Below are 18,879 nucleotides of genomic sequence, written 5' to 3' on the forward strand. Positions count from 1 at the left end.
ATAATTCACTGCTAATAGAAGAGACGGTGAAGGGACGGTGAAGAGACAGTGTGTAATAGTAATTTGCAATATCTTTTTCAACTTGTAATATTCTCTTCTCTTCCTTCGCCATCTCCTCCCTCCTTCTCCTCCTGCTTTTTCTTCTCTTCCTTCTGCTCCTTCTCCTCTTCCCCCTCTCCCGCAATCCTTCTCTTCCTCTCCTCCTCTTCTCTCTCCCTCTCTGATATAAACAATGCTAAACTAATGTAAAAATGAGAACTTGAGTTGTGTGGACGAACAATGAGGAGGGGACAAAGATGTTTCTCTCCCTAGGAACAAATACCAAGTGAACAACACCCATTGGTTACCTGCAGGGGTTGTGGAGTGGAACGTAACTGTCTCTTCAGAACACAGAACTAAAGAACAATTACTCTGTCTGTTCTTCCGTTCTGTTATACGTATGAGGAAGAACATATGTGAAAGTTAATGATACTTAAAATATGATGTTTATGTTTAGCTACAAGTGTTGGGTGTACGGTTTAAGGGAGGTGTAGTGTATAATCAGAAGGGTGTAGAGAGTAGGGGAGGTGTATTGTACAACTAGTGGGGTGTACACAAGGGTGAAAGGGGGGATTGAAATAGGGGAGGTGGAGGTAGGGGGTACAGAAATGTGGGTGGAAGTAGGGAGGTGTGGAGGTAGGTGGTGTGGAGGTAGGGGAGCTGATCGTGAATCCCGACCCTCCACGAGATCCATAATAATGAAAATGAACCCAAACAGATCTTTTACTGTTAACTCACTGGCGGGTGGGCGGAGGGAGGGGGTATGAGACGCTGGGCGATACTAATTACTCACCCACAAATGGTTTCCTGCTCACCATAGGGACCACTTCTCAAGGTGACTACTGTAGAGGTAAGATGGCTCGAGTAGCTTACACCTTGAGAGAGAGAGAGAGAGAGAGAGAGAGCTTCATTCAACATTTCCACAAACCTCTTAAAAGTCTTATTTAATTCATGTTCATCACAACAAATCCTTCCAACACACACACACACACACACACACACACACAACACTTTACGAGGCCAGAAAGACTATAAAACACAAGATTAACAAACGCTCCTTGTTTATATAAAAAAACAACAACAAAATGAAAGTAAAGTAGGTAATTGGAGCAACTCAAGTCCTTCTATAAATTACCCCAACACAAAAGACCTCACTTAAACTACTGTACTATATAAACAATAATAATAATAAAATAAAAATCACCCCATCGTTAATTTATACTTCCCCCGCTCCTGGACGCGAGGGAAGCAAGAAATCACGTAAAGCGAAATTGCCGTCCACGCGACTCTTCAAAACAAACTCTAGAGCTGTTTTCTTTCACGTAATAACAAAGAAGACATCACCCCCCACCCCCTACACATGATAGTTGGAAAATAAATACAAACACCTCTATTTACCGGATTATATAGCGAGGAAAATCCGTTATATATGAAATTTCCATCAAATGAACTATATAAAGATGAAAATCCCTTATATCAAGGAACCGTTGTATACGAAACCAGCCATCAATAACGGACAATTTATGACCAATTTCTCAACAATATATAGAATGCTTGTAGGACACACACACACACACACACCCTTCCCCCACACACGTACTCCCTACCTAAACGCTGGAAGGAAAGGCGATGGCAGACAAGTGTGATATAGAACCGTAATTTTCCTGTGATATTAAGTGCGTAAATACACCTCACTCAGGAGCCCCTCAGCACACCACCCAGGTTGATAAATAACGAATATACTTTAGCTTCAGTGATTTACCTGAAGCTTAGGCCCCCCACAGCTTATTTCACCTGATAATTAAACAACCCAAAAGCTACCTGGGGGGGGGGGGTTAAGTTGGGTTGGGTTAGGTTAAGTTTGGTTCGGTAAGGTTATGGTATAGTTAAGTATACAAGCAAAATATGTCTGTGAATACCTGTGAATACTCATAAATGCCTGTAAATATCTGGAAATACATATAAATACCTATAAATACTTGTAAATACCTGTAAATACATGTAAATATCAGGTCCTCAGATCCAACATTTCACGACAACAGAAGAGAGATGATCGAATATGGCCTCTCTCTCTCTCTCTCTTACTCTCTCTCTCTCTCTCTCTCTCTCTCTCTTACTCTCTCTCTTACTAAACCACTGAGCAAGATTAAACAACAAGAGAAAGACACGGCATGACAAGCACAGACACTTAAAAGAAAAATATAGTGTTGGTATATATTATTTTTTTCCTTGACTGAAAAATATATTGTTGTTGGTCCTAATAAAAGAAAATGGTTGTTGGTTCAGCTGAAAGAAAACGGTACTTGGGTTGGGTGAGAAAAAACTCCGTATTGTTAAGGTTAAAAATTATAACTGTTGGGGGATCACCTGAAGATTAGACCACCCTGGCTTATATCACCTGACGATTAACCACTCTAATGTTAACCTAACCTAACCTAACCTAACCTAACCTAATGTTAACCTAACCTAACCCAACAGGTCGCATTGGAGTGATTAATCTTCAGGTAAAATAAACTAGGGTGTCTAATCTTCATGTGATCCGACATTAGGAACATGATAAATGGTGTTACGTTTATAAGTAGTTATTTTGCCTGTTATAAAGATGTTTTTTCTCCCAGGTAAGTACACGTTACACCTACACCGTCCTTGTATATATAACACTAGTAATGGCTCCAGTCACTCGTTTAACACGGCGGTAAATGGACAAAATCACTACTAGACAAAAATACCACTGGATGATTTTCTAAACGGATAAAATCCCAGTAAACTATTTCCCCAAATACAAAAATCACAGCAAACAGTAATTTTTCCACTTTTAAAACCAACTGAAATATTTCCAATAGACAAATTCCCAGCAAAAAATTTTCCAGGTTAGGTTAGATTAAGGTAAGGATAAGGTTAGGTTAGGTTAAGGTCAAGTTAGGTTAAGGTCAAGTTAGGTTAAGGTAAGGACAACGTGTCTTAGTTAAAGTGAGGTTAAGTTAGTGTAGGTAAGAAGACCTTTATCTCACAAGCATAAATCACGACAACACTGGTCACCTCACCCCTGGCAGGACCCCCTCACTCCTCACAACACTGGTCCCCTCACCCGTGGCAGGACCCCCTCACAACACTGGTCCCTCACAACACTGGTCACCTCACCCGTGGCAGGACCCCCTCACTGGTCACCTCACCGTGGCAGGACCCTCACAACACTGGTCCCCTCACCCGTGGCAGGACCCCCTCACAACACTGGTCACCTCACCCCTGGCAGGACCCCCTCACTCCTCACAACACTGGTCACCTCACTCCTCGCAACACTACAGTTCAGGTAACAAGACCGTCACACACACACACACCCTTGGGAAAAGTTTTATAGGTACACCACTTTTTTTCACACCATTGGAACCACTAGTCTATACCAATGGTCTTTTCTACACCACTGGCACCACTACAGTACATATATCACTTGTTTTTTTCACACCACTGGTATAAATGATCCAATGGCACTAGGAACACACACACACACACACACACACACCAAGAGAGCAACACAGTTCACCGCGATACACACACACGGGACACCAGACAACGTAGGACTGAGGAGGAGGAGGAGGAGGAAGGTGATGACGGCGAGGCATTAGAGACAACACCTACAGTCAACAGGTGACCCAAGGCCGCCGACGCCGCCCCTCCACACCCCTCTCCTGCCCCCTCCGGCCTCTCCAGACCCCCCACAAACCCCCTCGCCCCCACCTGATGATCGAGACGTATCGTGACGCAACCATCTGACCACTCCGTCTAAATTACAGCTTTTAGACGGTAATTTACCCGTCTTGGAGTGATGTATATCTTGCTATCATAACCACACAAGGACCAGTAATAAACCTGACTCGCACGTGAAGGAGAGGTTTGTGTATCTATACCAATGTAATACTCGTACTGAACCTGAGCATAATGTTTTGGATACAACAAGATGTTTACCTAACCTGATCTAACCTTAGCTAGACTAGCCTAACGGACCCCTCGATATAACGGATTTCCCTCTCAATATGGTCCGTAAAAATAGAGGTTTCATTTTTTTTGGGTATTATTTGATAGGGATTTGTTCAGGTGGTTCATAGTGGGTTTCGAAGCTTCGACTCAGTTGAAGCAGGTTAATGACTCCAAGGACAGAGTTAGTTACCTGTACAGTATACAGTATATTGATCCATAATGATTTAGAGAATGTACTTTATATTGGTAGATCCAGACAGACAGACAGATAGATAAACAGACAGACAGACAGACAAACAGATAGATAGACAGACAGACAGATAGATAGACAGACAGACAGACAGACAGACAGACACACCTTCCTAATATCAAGGATCTATATAACACACACACACAAGGTCATAAACACCCTCTTATTGCAACTCGTGGAAAAAGCTGCAAGATGCAAATTACCAACAAGACATGTTATTCCACACACGCCATGAACCACACCTCCTGCGGCACCGACCTTCATCAGGAGAGAGAGAGAGAGAGGTGGGGTGACATTCATTACATATTTAAGTTAGAACAGGAGAGAGAGAGAGAGAGAGAGAGAGAGAGAGAGACTTTACCCTCAAGACAACAACGTTTTTCTAATTTTTCTTTATATTATTTATCTTAATTTCTTCTTACGTAATACATTCCATCTCCTCCTTCCTCCCTCTCCTCCATATTTTCCTTCTCCTCTCCTACCTCTCACAGGGGAAAGGGAAGTACCTGGTGGTGGAAATGCCTGAGTGGTGGGAAGTAACACAGGGGGGTGGGGGAAATGCTGTGGTGGGGGAAGTAACACATGGTGGGGTAACACAGGGGGTGGGGAAGTAACACAGGTGGTGGGGAAGTAACACAGGGGTGGGGGAAGTAACACATGTGGTGGGAAGAACACAGGGGTGGAAGTAACACAGGGTGGGTGGAAACACAGGTGGTGGGAAGTAACACATGTGGTGGGTAACACAGGGGTGGAAGTAACACAGGGGGGTGGGGGAAGTAAAACATGTGGTGGGGAAGTAACACAGGGGGTGGGGAAGTAACACAGGGGTGGGGGAATGCAGGGGGTGTAACACAGGGGTGGGGGAGTAACACAGGGGGTGGGAAGTAACTGGGAAGGGGGAAGTAACACAGGGGGTGGGGAAATAACACAGCACAGGGGGGTGGGGGAAGTAACACAGGTGGTGGGGAAGTACGTATGCCCCATCCCGGCAAGAAAGGTATAGTCACCCCTTACAAATCAAATTGGTCACTGTACGTTTTCTGTCATCATCTGAACTGGACGTCGACGGACCTTCCCGCTCAGCCAAGTTGGTGAGTTGGTGGACTGACTCACCTCTTCATAATAAAACAAATCTCATTATTTCGACTATTACGATATTGCAGCGATGTAGCTATTTAACGAACTATGTAGCTATTTAACGATCGAATATCTTCTACTAGTCGTAAATAAGAAACACCCTTGAGATTAATTAGTAAAATAGAAAGTATTCTAAATTAATCTCACACCTTCAATTAACTATGACATAACTAATTCCACTGTGTTGATGGTGAGGAATAAATTAACTCTCTCTTTCCTCATATTCCTCGACCTCTCTTTGTTCTTTCCATTCTCCTTTTCTCATTTATCTCCCCATTCCCTTCTTCCTCATGCATACAACGTCACACAGTCATTATCGCCTCCTGAATAAGTGAGTCCCCCAATAAAATAAATAAAAGAAAACTCATAAACCATTTAACCCATTTTCTTTATCTAACCAATTAGCCATAAATCATCACACCTGTCACACCTCATACCTGTAATTATTCTCAAGGTGTCATCACTGATCATTACCTACCACACACCCTCTTACCTGACCCTGGTGGTATGGTGTTGCAGTGCCTGATTACCGTATTGCATGGTTTTTGCCCGAGTACAGTGGTGTTGCATGATGAGTGTTACAGAAAGAATTATGTGTAATTTTTCCATACCAAACACCCTTTTACAAAACGTAACATCTCCGAAGCGTGAAATCAACATAACAAAACACTACCGCCACTCCAGCAAGCAGCCAGGTTCTCTTTACAACTGTCGTATCTTAAACAAAAACTAAATAAACAAATGAACAATGAAATATAAGAAAAACATTAAATAAAAGAGACTGCAAATAAATTCAATCTAATCTGGTTGAATTTTAGGTGGGGGAAAAACCAGTCCAAGAAATATAATATAATTTTTTTCATGAATATCTTTGTAGTTCTGCGGTTTCGTGGCACTTCACACAGAACAAATCTTTACTGACTCTGAAGTCTTAAGAACTAGTGGTGTGAGGCCAACGTATATATATATAAAACACTATCTTGCTGATGGTTAATACATCAACTTTGAGTATAATCTACAGACAATGTAAGAACCGTGAAGTATTCTCGGGCCTTTGATCGCAGAGTGACTAGGATCATTTTACACCCTGAGGAGGCGAGACGAGAGAAAACGGGTGTGCCCAGTAAGGTTGAGGGGGACACTAAGCTATATTTTTCCTTCTCATTTCTTATATAAACTCCATTATGTTGATAGTTAGTAATGGTAAAAATAATAACGTTTATTCCTTGATCTATTTGATATAAGTATATAGTAGTTTTGTGGTTTATAATCGATTTAATGTTTGTATACATGCGTTGCCAACACACACTGTATACCCGTATTGTCTACTGTATATAGATGCCGACTTAATATATATTTGTATGACGAATTTACTATCGATCTATCTCTATCTACTTAAGCCATAAATACAGACAGTGACTTTAAATTGATAATAACACACACAGGTTAATTATGTGTAGTGTACTAAAGCTCAGGTAAAGTCTGTGGGTGTAGTGGTCGCGTCATTGCCTCCATAAAGGTGAAATATTACTTACATATAATCTATTAAGGATAGACTCACAGGTACACAGTATATCTTAAGACTCGCCTAATAAACTCATCGCATACTTGGACCGATATACTCCATCATACGCCCTTGAAATATACCTCATACTTGGCTCTGTGTGTATATCGTGGGGCTGTGGGGTGTAAATCGTGGGCTCTGTGTGTATATCGTGGGGCTGTGGGGTGTAAATCGTAAGCTGTGGGGGTATATCGTGGGCTGTGGGGGTATATCGTGGGCTGTGGGGGTATATCGTGGGTATATCGTGGGTCTCAAGTAGCTTCCTGATTAGTAAGCTGATATTATCGTTGATGTCCAGAGGCGCGGGCGGCGTGGGGCGGGTAAAGTGAGCCGTGTGGAGGGCGTGGGGGAGGGCGGCATCAGCTTGGCAGGGCGGCACCGCTCCTCCTTCACCGTGAGAGGGGCAATAACCTTCAGGAGAGGCAGCAGCGTCATGCCCTATTCAGGAGAGGAGAGGCACGGAAAGGGTGCTCATGCAGGGAGGGGGATGGGAGGGTGTAGACTATAGAGGGGACTGGGGTAATAACTCGGTGAGGGAGGGGAAGGAAGGGGAGAATAAGGCAGGGGAAGGAAGGGAAGAGAAACAGGTAGTCTCACCAGGAAAGTATATGAACAATGGGATAAAACTGATCTTACTCAATTGAGGAGGAACTGGGTGATGATGATGACGGTGATGATGATGATGATGATGAGGATGGATGAAGGAAGGGAGTATAGAGTGAGGGAGAGAAATAAGACGTCAGGGAGGAGACTCGAGTCACTGGACATCCATGGGGTGGTGGTGGTGGTGACGGCCGGAGCAGAAAACATGACCACTCACATACCTTTACTGTGGCCACGTCAGGTAATGAATCCCAGTCAGCGGCACCTTTGTAACCCCCTCCACTACCCCCCTCCTCCCTTCCACACCACCACCACTCCTCCTCCTCCACACCACTTCTACACTCCACTCCACTTCTCCTCCTCACCACTCCACTTCTCGTCCTCACCACTCCACTTCTCCTCCACTCCACTTCTTCTCAGTCCACTCCTCCTCCTCCACACCACTTCTCCACTCCACTACTTTTTCTTCTCCACTACACTTCTCACTCCTCCACTCCACTTCTCACTCCTCGTCACCCCTCCACTCTTCCTTACCCCTTCTCACTCCTCCTCGCTCCCAACCAGTGAGTGAGAACAAGACAAGACATTCATACAATCCTCTCGGGTTAGCGAATCGCATTGTTGTCGGATACAATTTCTTATTTTTTTTTTTTTACTTTTTTTCTCAAGTATTATCATATCACTGTCAGAGGCTGGAGGGCACGACCTCTTACTTACCTCCAACCTAACCTAACCTAACCTAACAGGTCCTAATCTAACCTAACAGCTACTAACTTAATAGTACTTAATCTAATCTACCAGCCCCTTACGTGAGCAAACGACCCTTAACCTAACCTACATCAAGAGAATTATAGTATTGGGAAGGATAGAGACTAGAGTTGGGAGAGAGAGAGAGAGAGAGAGAGAGAGACACGGGGTTGCTGTTGTGGAGTGGGCAGGGCGCTCTAAGGGACTGCGCGGCGGTGAGAGAGAGCAGCGGGGTCAACCTCAGGCGCCAGGCAGGATAGGGGATCAGTGTTCCTGGTGTGTGGGAGGGAGAGATAGGAAGGATGGAAGGGATGGGATGGGTTAAGACAAGGGTATGCGTAGGTAATGTAAGGCGAGGCAAAGCAGGGCGAGGCAAGGTAGGTCAAGGCATGGTAGGTCAAGGCATGGTAGGACGAGGCAGGATAGGGCGAGGGTGAGTGGTTCAAGGCAGGATAGCACGAGGCAGGGTAGGTCAAGATAAGATAAGACAAGGCAGGATAGGACGAAACAAGATACAAGACAGGATACATCGAGACTTTACACATTATTTCACACACTACCATGTCTTACTTACTTACACACACACACACACACACACACACACACACACACACACACACACGAGAACAAGAGAGTTTATCAGAGCAAAAATGCATTCAAGGTGATAATTGCATTTTTTTTTACAACAGAGGCTCCTATTGTTTAAAGCCTTGTACAGTTACGGTCAAAATACCTTGGACACTTGCATCTCTCTCTACTTGTAACAGAGAGAGAGAGAGAGAGAGAGAGAGAGAGAGAGAGAGAGAGAGAGACGTGCCTAAGAACTGTTCAATAACCCTCCCCCGCCCACCACCACATCAGTTCTTCATGCATGGTCAGTTTCTAGCGGCGTTCCCTGCCCACACTTGTCATATATACCTGCCCACACCTGTCATACACCTGCCCACATCTGCTACATACCTACCATAAATCACTATCATTACTCATCTCTCCTAAACCATCAACCACATTATGTAAAAGTTAAAAACAGTCGTATAATTAAAACATTTTATCTATAAACATTCAATATTAAAGTTTCCCCTCCAACAGTATGAAGCATCATGATCCATTTTCTCTAATTCACGTTGTCTATTGGGCCCATTTTCTACGTCAAACTTTTTTACGTTATTCACAATTTTTATCGCCACCCGATTTCTGTCCCTCCCTATTTTGTCACCTTCGTATTTTCTACTATTTGCCTTAACTGTCCTCAATAAGGTTATGGAAGGAGAGTATGTAGATGAAGATGAAATAAGAATTAGTAAAGATTATCGATAGAACGTCCAGGTTTAGGGAGGGAAGGAGTCTCTCTCTCTCTCTCTCTCTCTCTCTCTCTCTCTAGGCCTCTCTCAATATACCATTAACACGGGGAAATTTTGTACTTCATTAACTAAGCGACACTTTTGTTCAGACGTGACGGTAAACATGAAGGTATGGCTGACTGATGTATAATAATGGACGAGGGCAAGGGTGTAAGGATGAAGGCGTGGTGGTGAGGGCGTGGAGTTGAAGGCGTGGTGGTGGGGGATGGGGTGAGGGTGTAGGGGTGAGGGTGTAGGGGTGAGAGGGTGTGGGGTGTGGTGGTGAGGGCGTGGAGGATGAAGGCGTGGAGGAGAGGGCGTGGTAGTGAGGGCGTGGAGGTTAGGGCGTGGTAGTGAGGGCGTGGTAGTGAGGGCGTGGAGGTGAGGCAGTAGCACAAACGCTACTTGGCTCACCCTCTTAGGAGCCTCATTTATAAGCTGACTAATTTGGGCCATTTATCAGCTGGGACGTCGGGAGGTCTTACGATCCTATCTCGCGGTGGTCCCAACGGCTGAACCCAGACCCACACAACCCTGCCCAGACACACAACCCTGCCAGACCCCACACAACCCTGCCAGACCCACACAACCCTGCAGACCCACACAGCCCTGCCAGACCCCACACAGCCCTGCCAGACCCCACAGCCCTGCCAGACCCCACAGCCCTGCCAGACCCACACAGCCCTGCCAGACCCCACAACCTGCCAGACCCCCACAGCCCCTGCCAGATCCACACACAGCCCTGCCCAGACCCACACAGCCTGCCAGACCCACACAGCCTGCCAGACCCCCACAGCCCTGCCAGACCCACACACAGCCCTGCCCAGACCCACACACAACCCTGCAGACCCCCACAACCCTGCCAGATCCCACACACAACCCTGCCAGACCCCACACACAGCAGCCTGCCAGACCCCACAACCCTGCCAGACCCCACAACCCTGCCAGACCCCACACAACCCTGCCAGACCCACACCACCCTGCCAGACCCCACACAACCCTGCCAGGCCCCCACCACCCTGCCAGACTCACACAGCCCTGCCAGACCGATAACTAGCCGCTAATACCTGCATGGTACCTTAATGCACGGTGTTACTCGTTACTATCGATGTTACACGGTACTACACGGTGGCATTAGGTCACACACACACACACACAGTGACCTGCTGATCCCGTGATGTACTCTGGTGTTTAACTGTGTCTGGAGGCTCAGGTGGTAGTGGTGAACTCTCCCACGCACGCCTCCATCACCCCCATTATCCTACCTCAACCCGTGACATCAATCCGTGACATCACCATACAGCATCAACCCGTGACATCACACCATGACATCGACTCAAGGCACAGTTGGTACGGAAGGTTAACCTAACCTAACCAAAGCAAACCAAACCAAAACTCACCTAACCTAACCAAAAGTAACCAAACTAACGCTAACCTAACCTAACCAAACTTCATATTGAAAACAACACAAAATTTTACCCCGAATAATAAAAAAAAAATTAAAATAAATTGATTCAAGCGACAAATTCCAGTGAGTTGAGGCAGCCGTGACCTTCATTCAGGAAACTTTCAGTACAAAAAAAAATTATCATCAGTCAGACCAGTTTTTCAGACGAACTTCTTCATTCCTTCAGTTCCTCTTACCTCCTTCAGTTGCTTCTCCCTCCTTCAGTTCCTTCTACCTCCTTCAGTTCCTTCTCCCTCCTTCAGTTCCTTCTACCTCCTTCAGTTGCTTCTCCCTCCTTCAGTTCCTTCTACCTCCTTCACTTCCTTCTACCTCCTTCACTTCCTTCTCCCTCCTTACCTAACCTAACCTATTCCTAATCAACCATACTCGAATACACTGGGTAGCTTCAAACATAGGTTGGGTGTAAACGGGATTGTCTAGTATGGGTCAATAGGGTCGCTGCAGTTCCCTCCACTCTTATGTTCATATGCCTAACCTAACCTAAGGATCATACATACATACATACATACATACATGCATACATACATAGTACCCCACCACCTAAAAGAAAGTCTCTAGTGTGTCTGATCCCTGAGAGAGAGAGATAATAAGCCCAGGTTAATTACGAGGGTCATTAACTCAATAGCATATACAGGTAAGATGAATATAACGGGAAAGATGCTGAACAAAACAGAGTCGAGTCAGTCAGCCAGCCAGCCAACCAGCCAAGCCAGGGGTGGAGGGGGAGTGAGGGAGGGACAATGGTGGTGGTGAGGGAGAGAGAAGTGAGGGAGGAATTGAGGGATGGAGAATTGGTTGTGGTAGTGATGGTGAAGGATAGAGGGATGGACGAGTGAGTGTGGGTGAGGGAAGGAGAGAGATAGGAAGGAAGAGAGAATAAAAATGAATGACATGTGATAGACTTAACCCATAGACTTACTCTAAGCATATTTTGTTCACCAGTTTTATGCTCTATCTATCTATCTATCTATCTCTATCCATCCATCTATCAATTAAAACAAGCAATCTAACGTACTCAGTCTTGAAGAATAAGAACCAATGCGTCACCACAACGTCATTCCCCTCCCCCACCGTCTTAATTCAGCCAACACCACTAATTACACAACAATTTGCCAAACGTTAAAAAAGAAAATAATAGTTTCCCACGATAATTTTTTTAGGTTAAGTTCGTTCGTTTTTGTCGTTGAGGTGAAGAGGATGGGAAGCAACTACAGCAACATGCAGTGACCAGATACATGTATGGTTAGGTGAGGTTTGTGAGGTGAGGTTAGGTTAGGTACTCACCAAGGAGACAGAGCGTCCTCCCAGTTGGCCATCAGGGACGCTGTTGGTCTCCAGGGCAGAGTGGACGGAGTGGAGACTCTTCTTGGACGACCTGTGGGAGACGACACAAGTAAACAAACACAAACACAAACACACCTAAAGAAGCAAAATTACGTAACAAATACAAATTAATACGTAAACAAACAAACAACCACGTAAACACAAACAGATGACATTACAGGTACACAAAATAGCTGTTGGACGACACACCAGCCGACGTAACAGGATAGTAACACTGAGAGGAGTTCTAACAGGTGTCTAATTACTACCACAGGTGATGGGAGTCTGTCGAGTGGGGAAGTGTACACCTTGCAAGACAGGTAATTACAACACAGGTATTCCTAAATGGTAAACAAAGAGAGAGAGAGAGAGAGAGAGAGAGAGAGAGAGAGAGACAGACAGACTTACCATCACATTACCTGTATTACACTATATATTATCACGGGGTGGGATAATCATAAAAATAATCATAATGACTCAATTAGAACACCACCACACACCTGTTCCGTATACCTAATTAACCACCACACAGGTATGAGGAACCGACTCACGCCATCTAGATACAGGTAAAGTCTTTGTAATTAGTCATGTAAGAACCAATGTTGTTGTTATAAGCTTCATGTCTGTCTGTCTGTCTGTCTGTCTGTCTCTTCCATTCTCTCTTCGACTCTCTCTCTGTCTCTCTCTCTCTGTAAGACTGACAGAGAGACCTATGTGGGTGGAAAACCTAACCTAACCTCCACCTCAGTAACTGTTCCCAGGAGCCTCCCCACCACGTACTGCTGCCGTGGTGCCGTCAGGTAAAAAAAAAACATTCCTTCCACCACAAAATCCCCGGAAATTGTTGTTCTAATTTGTTTAAGCCACAAAATCTTTACGGGGGGAGTTGGAGCGTGGAGGAGGATGGGGTGGGGAGAAGAGGAATGGGAGTAGGGAGAGGGGAGAGGAGGGTGGGGAATGGTGGCAAGGAGGAAGGTGGAGAAGGGGAAGGGAGGTGGAAGGAATGAGGGGGAGGGAGGTGCAGAAGGGAGAATGGAAGAAGGGGGAGGAATTGAGGAAGGAGGAGAAGGGGAGGGTGCAGAAGGAGGAGAAGAAGAAGGAGAGGAGCGGGGGAAAGAGGGAGGAATGGAAGGGGAGTCATTCTTCCGACCTCCTTCCTGACGCTGAAAGAGGCCCAGGGGGAGGGAGGGAAGTCACTCAGCACCCCCTTCCCGCAAATTCATGATGTAACAGCCCTTTAAATTGGCCAGTGGTGTTAAGTTAGGGTGGCTGTCCGCTGCTTAAGAAACACGGATCATTTGGCGCTGTCTGTCTGTCTGTCTCTCTGTCTGTCTCTGTCTGTCTGTCTGTCTGTCTGCAGTATCGATATATCGCCAGGTGTCTGTCTAGAATACTCTCTCTCTCTCTCTCTCTCTCTCTCTCTCTCTCTCTCTCTCTCTCTCGCTCTCTCTCTCTCTCTCTCTCACCTTGAATTCTCTGACCCTGGGGTAGAGGTGAGGGAGGGGGAGGGAGAACACAAGGAATCACTCGGTACTGGGTATTACTGGGTGATGCTCCGAGCGGGTACTGGTGAGACTGGGCCCTATCAGTGACCAGTACCTAACCCTTCCTTACTAGGGGAGGGGGAAGATGGATGGGGGAAGGGGAGATATGGGAGGGGGAGAGGGAATGGGAGGGTGCGCACAGATGGCTGATGGGAATGGGGAGGGTGATGAGAAGGAGAAGGGGGGAGGGTGATGAAAGGTGATGGAATAGGGGAAGGAGGAAAGGAAGAGGGATAGTGATGGGAAGTGATGGGATAGAGGAGGAAGATTTTGATGGGACAGAAGATAATGAGTGAAGGGAAGATGGTCCGTGTTGATGGGATGGAAGGCTCGTAGGAAGGGGTGTGGAAGGTAGACAGGGGGAGGATGGGAATGAGGAAAGGGGAGAAGGAAGAGAGTAGGGTGAAGGAGAGTAAGGGAAGAAGATGAATACAATAGGCAGAGTGAGGAATAAGCAATACGGAGAGAGAGGGAGAGAATGGTAACAGGGTGAGGGAGAGTGAGGGAGAAAGACTACAACAGGGTTTGGATGAGAGATAGAGTGAGTGAGTGAGTGAGTGAGAGGATTTGAGGCATCTCGTCCTACCTGTGTGTGTGTGTGTGTGTGTGTGTGTACCTGGAGGTCATCTCAGTGTTACCTGGCGGTCACTTTTTGGCCAGATATTTTGAAGGTCAACTCACTCTCTCTCTCTCTCTCTCGAGGTCAGTGACGCGAATGTTTTCTTCTGATCAGGTGTGTATAGGTGTTGTCAGGTGTATACAGGTGTTGTCAGGTGTGTTTAGGTGTTGTCAGGTACTCTCCTCTCAGGGTCTTGGTGTCCAAGGTGTTTGTAAATCAGATACGCAGGTAATGAGTTTCACGAGAGGTGTTTAAGTGTTGTCGGCCATTGGGGTTTTGCACATGGTATAATTAGAGAGAGCTATCTTAATGGGGGTTTTGTCCAGTGGTATTTTTGTCCAGTGAGGCTTTTTGTCCAGTGGGTTTTTTGTCCAATGGGGTTATTTGATCTGTGTTTTTTTTTTGTCCAGTGTTATTTTTTTGTCCAGTGAGTTTTTTCTATTTTATTGCCTAGTGGATATTTTGTCTTATGGATTTTTTTCCACTGGGATTCTGTCCAAACACCTCTACCTGGGCTGTTAGTCTCTCGGCACGAGCCACCAGAGGGCATGGAGACTCGGCTATTGCCAGAGGGAGAGGGTGACGCAGGCCGGGCCGGGCGAGTAGGCAGGTGCTTCTCTGGAGAGACAACCAGCCCAGCCCAGCCACACGTTACGCTCCAGGGTGTTTATAAAGTCCCTTGATGATGTTTAGGTAAATAAAAACATCAGGTGTCTTTATAAACAATATCAAAAACATTAAGGATCTTTGTAAACATCATAAAAACATCGAGAGACTTTGTAAACATAATAAAACATCAAGTGTCTTTGTAAAAATTATAAAAAACATCAAAAGACTTTATTAACATACCAAGGGACTTTGTAAACACGCTACAGACTCGAGTGACTTCACGAGGCCTTACAGTAAGTGTGTGTTTACGAGTCATTAATGTCATCTGGATTTACAACAAGTTTCACAGTCTTTTCCGTCGTCACATTCAACATTTATTGGTATATATGTTTAGTTAAGGATAAGAGAAGCCAACATTCACAAGCGTCTGTAACTTTGTCTCCTCATTCAATACCATATGACCTGTTAGTGACCTTATTAGTCTATATATGACTTTCTTGGGGTGATTGACCTTTGACCTTAGTTCATGCAAGGTCAACATCATAATAGTTAAAGTAGCAGTCAGGAGGAGGGAAGGGGTTAACGACAAGGTGGGGGGCTGAGGGTGGGGTGAGGAGAGGGATGTGGAAGGTGAGGGGGGGGAAGGGAAGGAGGGGTCAGCAGAGGGGTGTCAGTGACGGGTTTTGTGGGTTGGTCACTGGAAGTACCTCAAGGAGAGAAGAGGGTGTAGGAAGAGAGGGAGGGGGAGGGGACAGCATCTTCACCTCTGCCCTCTCTCGTTTTCTCTGTCTGTCTGTGTGTGTGTATATTTCAGCTCTCTCCTCCTCCTCCCTCCTCCTCTTCCCACTCCTCCTCCCTCCCCTCTCACCATCTACCCAACGTCATCAATACTTCTTGCAAATGTCCGCTGACTCCCTTCATCCCAGCCATGTCTAGAAAGTTACGTTCATGGTATGTATGTATGTATGTATGTATGTATGTATGTAAGTATAAGTATCTGTCTCTTTCTGTCTCTTTCTGTCTCTCTTCACACTCTTTTATCATCTTCTATCTCTATCCATTTTGCTCTTATCTATTGTTGTTGTTGTTATTATTATTCTTTCTATTAATCTCTATCTTCTCGCACTACTTTATTCCTCGTCTTCCTCCTCTGTCTCCCTGTCTCTCTCCCTTATCTGTCTGTCTGCCTGTCTGTCTCACTTCCTCTCTCTCTCTCTCTCTTTAATACCAAGGTACCTGGCCACACTCTTATACCCCCGCCTCCCCCTCCTTAGGCCATTTTTAAAATACAGTGGGCCACTTTTCTCGCTCTAGGGCCACACTACACTCGTTTGTGGTACCGCGTCTCCTGACTCCCCTTCCCCTCTCCTCCTCCCCCCATCTTTCATCTTCCCCTAGCCGTAACCCCTCCCCCCTTCCCCTCTCCTCCCCCCCACATCTTACATCTTCCCCAGGCCACGTACCCCTCCCCTTGGGTCTGCCCTATAAGTTTTTTTTTATCTTCTTTAGACGACCCTTTAGGCCACATCACCCCTTGGTCACCCCTTGGGCCAGAATACCTTTAGACCACATCCCTTGTCCAAATCACCCTTTGATGAGCCACCCCCTGGGCCACACAACACCCCTTAGGTTACGGCAACCCTATATGGCCACTTACTGAGGGTATGGATGGGCCATCCTCTGGATTACATCCTTGGCCATTCTCTAAGCAAGACATCTTTAGTTCACCTCCTCGGGCCACTTCTTGGGCCACACTTACCTGAGGCCACGCGACAGCTTCTTCAGGTTAGACTCACTCAGCCTGGGTGTGGGCGACTCCATGCGCAGCGCCCTCTTGAGATCTGGGGGAGAACGAGACAGGTGTTAGTTAGGTGTGTAGGACAGGTGTGTAGGACAGGTGTGTAGAGCAGGTGTGTGGGGGTCTGTATACATGTACTATCACACACACACACACAACAATGGACATGATGTAACACACTGGCCCAAATATCAAGAGGCGGGACCTTGTTGACGGAGCCACAATGATATAACGAGTGTGTCATCATGAGCTTAGTGGCGGCCTTCAGCTACACGCATAATGGCCAACTATGACTATGATCTCTATGTGGTTTGACAATTACTATAAGCCTCGATATCTTATAAGACTCGACCTCTATAAGCTTCCAGCTCTATTAAGCAACATTAACAAAGGAAGCAAAATGCACAGAGAAAAATGGGAAATAAATACATAACAGGAATAAGATAAAGAAAATGTAAATGGAAAAAAATACGAAAATGATGAAAAAAAGATGGAAATAAAAAAAACTATCAAAGAAAACGAGTAAAAAAAGTCAACAGAAAACGACTATATGATAATTAGGGGGATAACTGTTCTAAATTATAATTAACGGTATTAGTGCATTTATCTTTTATTTAAATAATAACTGTATCTCCTCGACTCGGTACAGTATTATGTAGGCCATTAATGATAGGGTTTACCTGTATATTATAACAGGTGAAGGGTCTTGTTATAATGTAGGTCCGTTATGCTGGATGACAAACCAACGATTAGTGTGTTTATTTTTTTCAGTTCATGTTGCGTTATGTTATTGTGACGGCAGGAAGTGGTGGATAATGTAGAGAAAGAGAGAGAGAGAGGACGGGGAAGGGGAGGGAAGGGGAGGGAGGGAAAGAGAACAGAACAGACATCTAAACAAAACTAACAGTAAATAACAGAAAGAGAAGAGAGAACGCGCTAAACATCGTAACACCCCGAAACACAGATAATTGGCTCACATAACACGCCACAATACCTCACACACTACACGTTATATCAGGAAGTAACACAACACAACAGTGACCGGACGTGACATGACAACACCTGTATTCATGTGACTGCTGGAGCCACATCTGACTGTGGGAAACGCGTTGTGCTTGTAGAGAGAGAGAGAGAGAGGAGGGGGTTTCGAGAGAGAACAGGAAAGAAAAGTAGAAATCCCTTGTTCTTCCTTTCTCTTCCATCTCTTTTCTCCTCTCCCACTTTCATCTCCTCTCCTTCTTCGTCCTCCTAGGTGAGTCTTCTTCCCTCCCTCCCCATCACCTGGTTATCACCCCCTCCCCACCCCTCACCTGGCTGTCATCCCCCTCCCCCTCATTATCCCCAGGTCAAATCAATTAATGAATTCTTCTTCATAAATGGAGATAAGTATTGCTCTATTATCATTCATCTCTCCCTCATTACCCCCCCCTCTCACCCCTTCCCCTCATTATCCTCCCCCTCACCCCCCACTAGTCCACAGTCCTTAACAATAGACATGACAAGGGACTAACCTCCCCCCACCCAAGGGAAGGACAGACCCCCGCTAGTACGACACAACGAGACCTAACAAGAGTTAATAAGGGCTGACAAGGGCCAATAAGGGTCAATAAGGGCTGACGAGGGCCAATAAGGGTCAATAAGGGCTGACAAGGGCCAATAAGGGTCAATAAGGGCTGACGAGGGCCAATAAGGGCCAATAAGGGCTGACAAGGGTCTCTTGAGTGTTATTAATGACCTTTTGATTTGACTAAAGGTCCTGTTTCTTCGTCATCTTGTTCTTCATCTTCTTCCTCCTGCTCCTCCTTTTCCGCCTCGTCTTCCTCCTCCTCCTTTCACAACTTCAATACAACTAGTTCTTCCTTC

General features: G+C 45.7%; 1 protein-coding gene across 1 annotated transcript in view; it reads right to left on the minus strand.

Annotated features, from left to right (window-relative positions):
* LOC121854161 overlaps positions 1-18,879 on the minus strand; it is a 106,152-nt gene that overhangs the window by 49,024 nt on the left and 38,249 nt on the right. Inside the window, exons 2-3 of the mRNA XM_042348598.1 lie at positions 16,978-17,059; positions 12,408-12,498 (exon numbers count right to left, since the gene is read on the minus strand). Of these exons, the coding sequence (XP_042204532.1) occupies positions 12,408-12,498; positions 16,978-17,059 (173 nt within the window). The remainder of the gene's footprint in view (positions 1-12,407; positions 12,499-16,977; positions 17,060-18,879) is intronic.

Source organism: Homarus americanus, unplaced genomic scaffold, assembly GCF_018991925.1.
Source record: "Homarus americanus isolate GMGI-L3 unplaced genomic scaffold, GMGI_Hamer_2.0 scaffold13581, whole genome shotgun sequence".
Lineage (NCBI taxonomy): Eukaryota > Metazoa > Arthropoda > Malacostraca > Decapoda > Nephropidae > Homarus > Homarus americanus.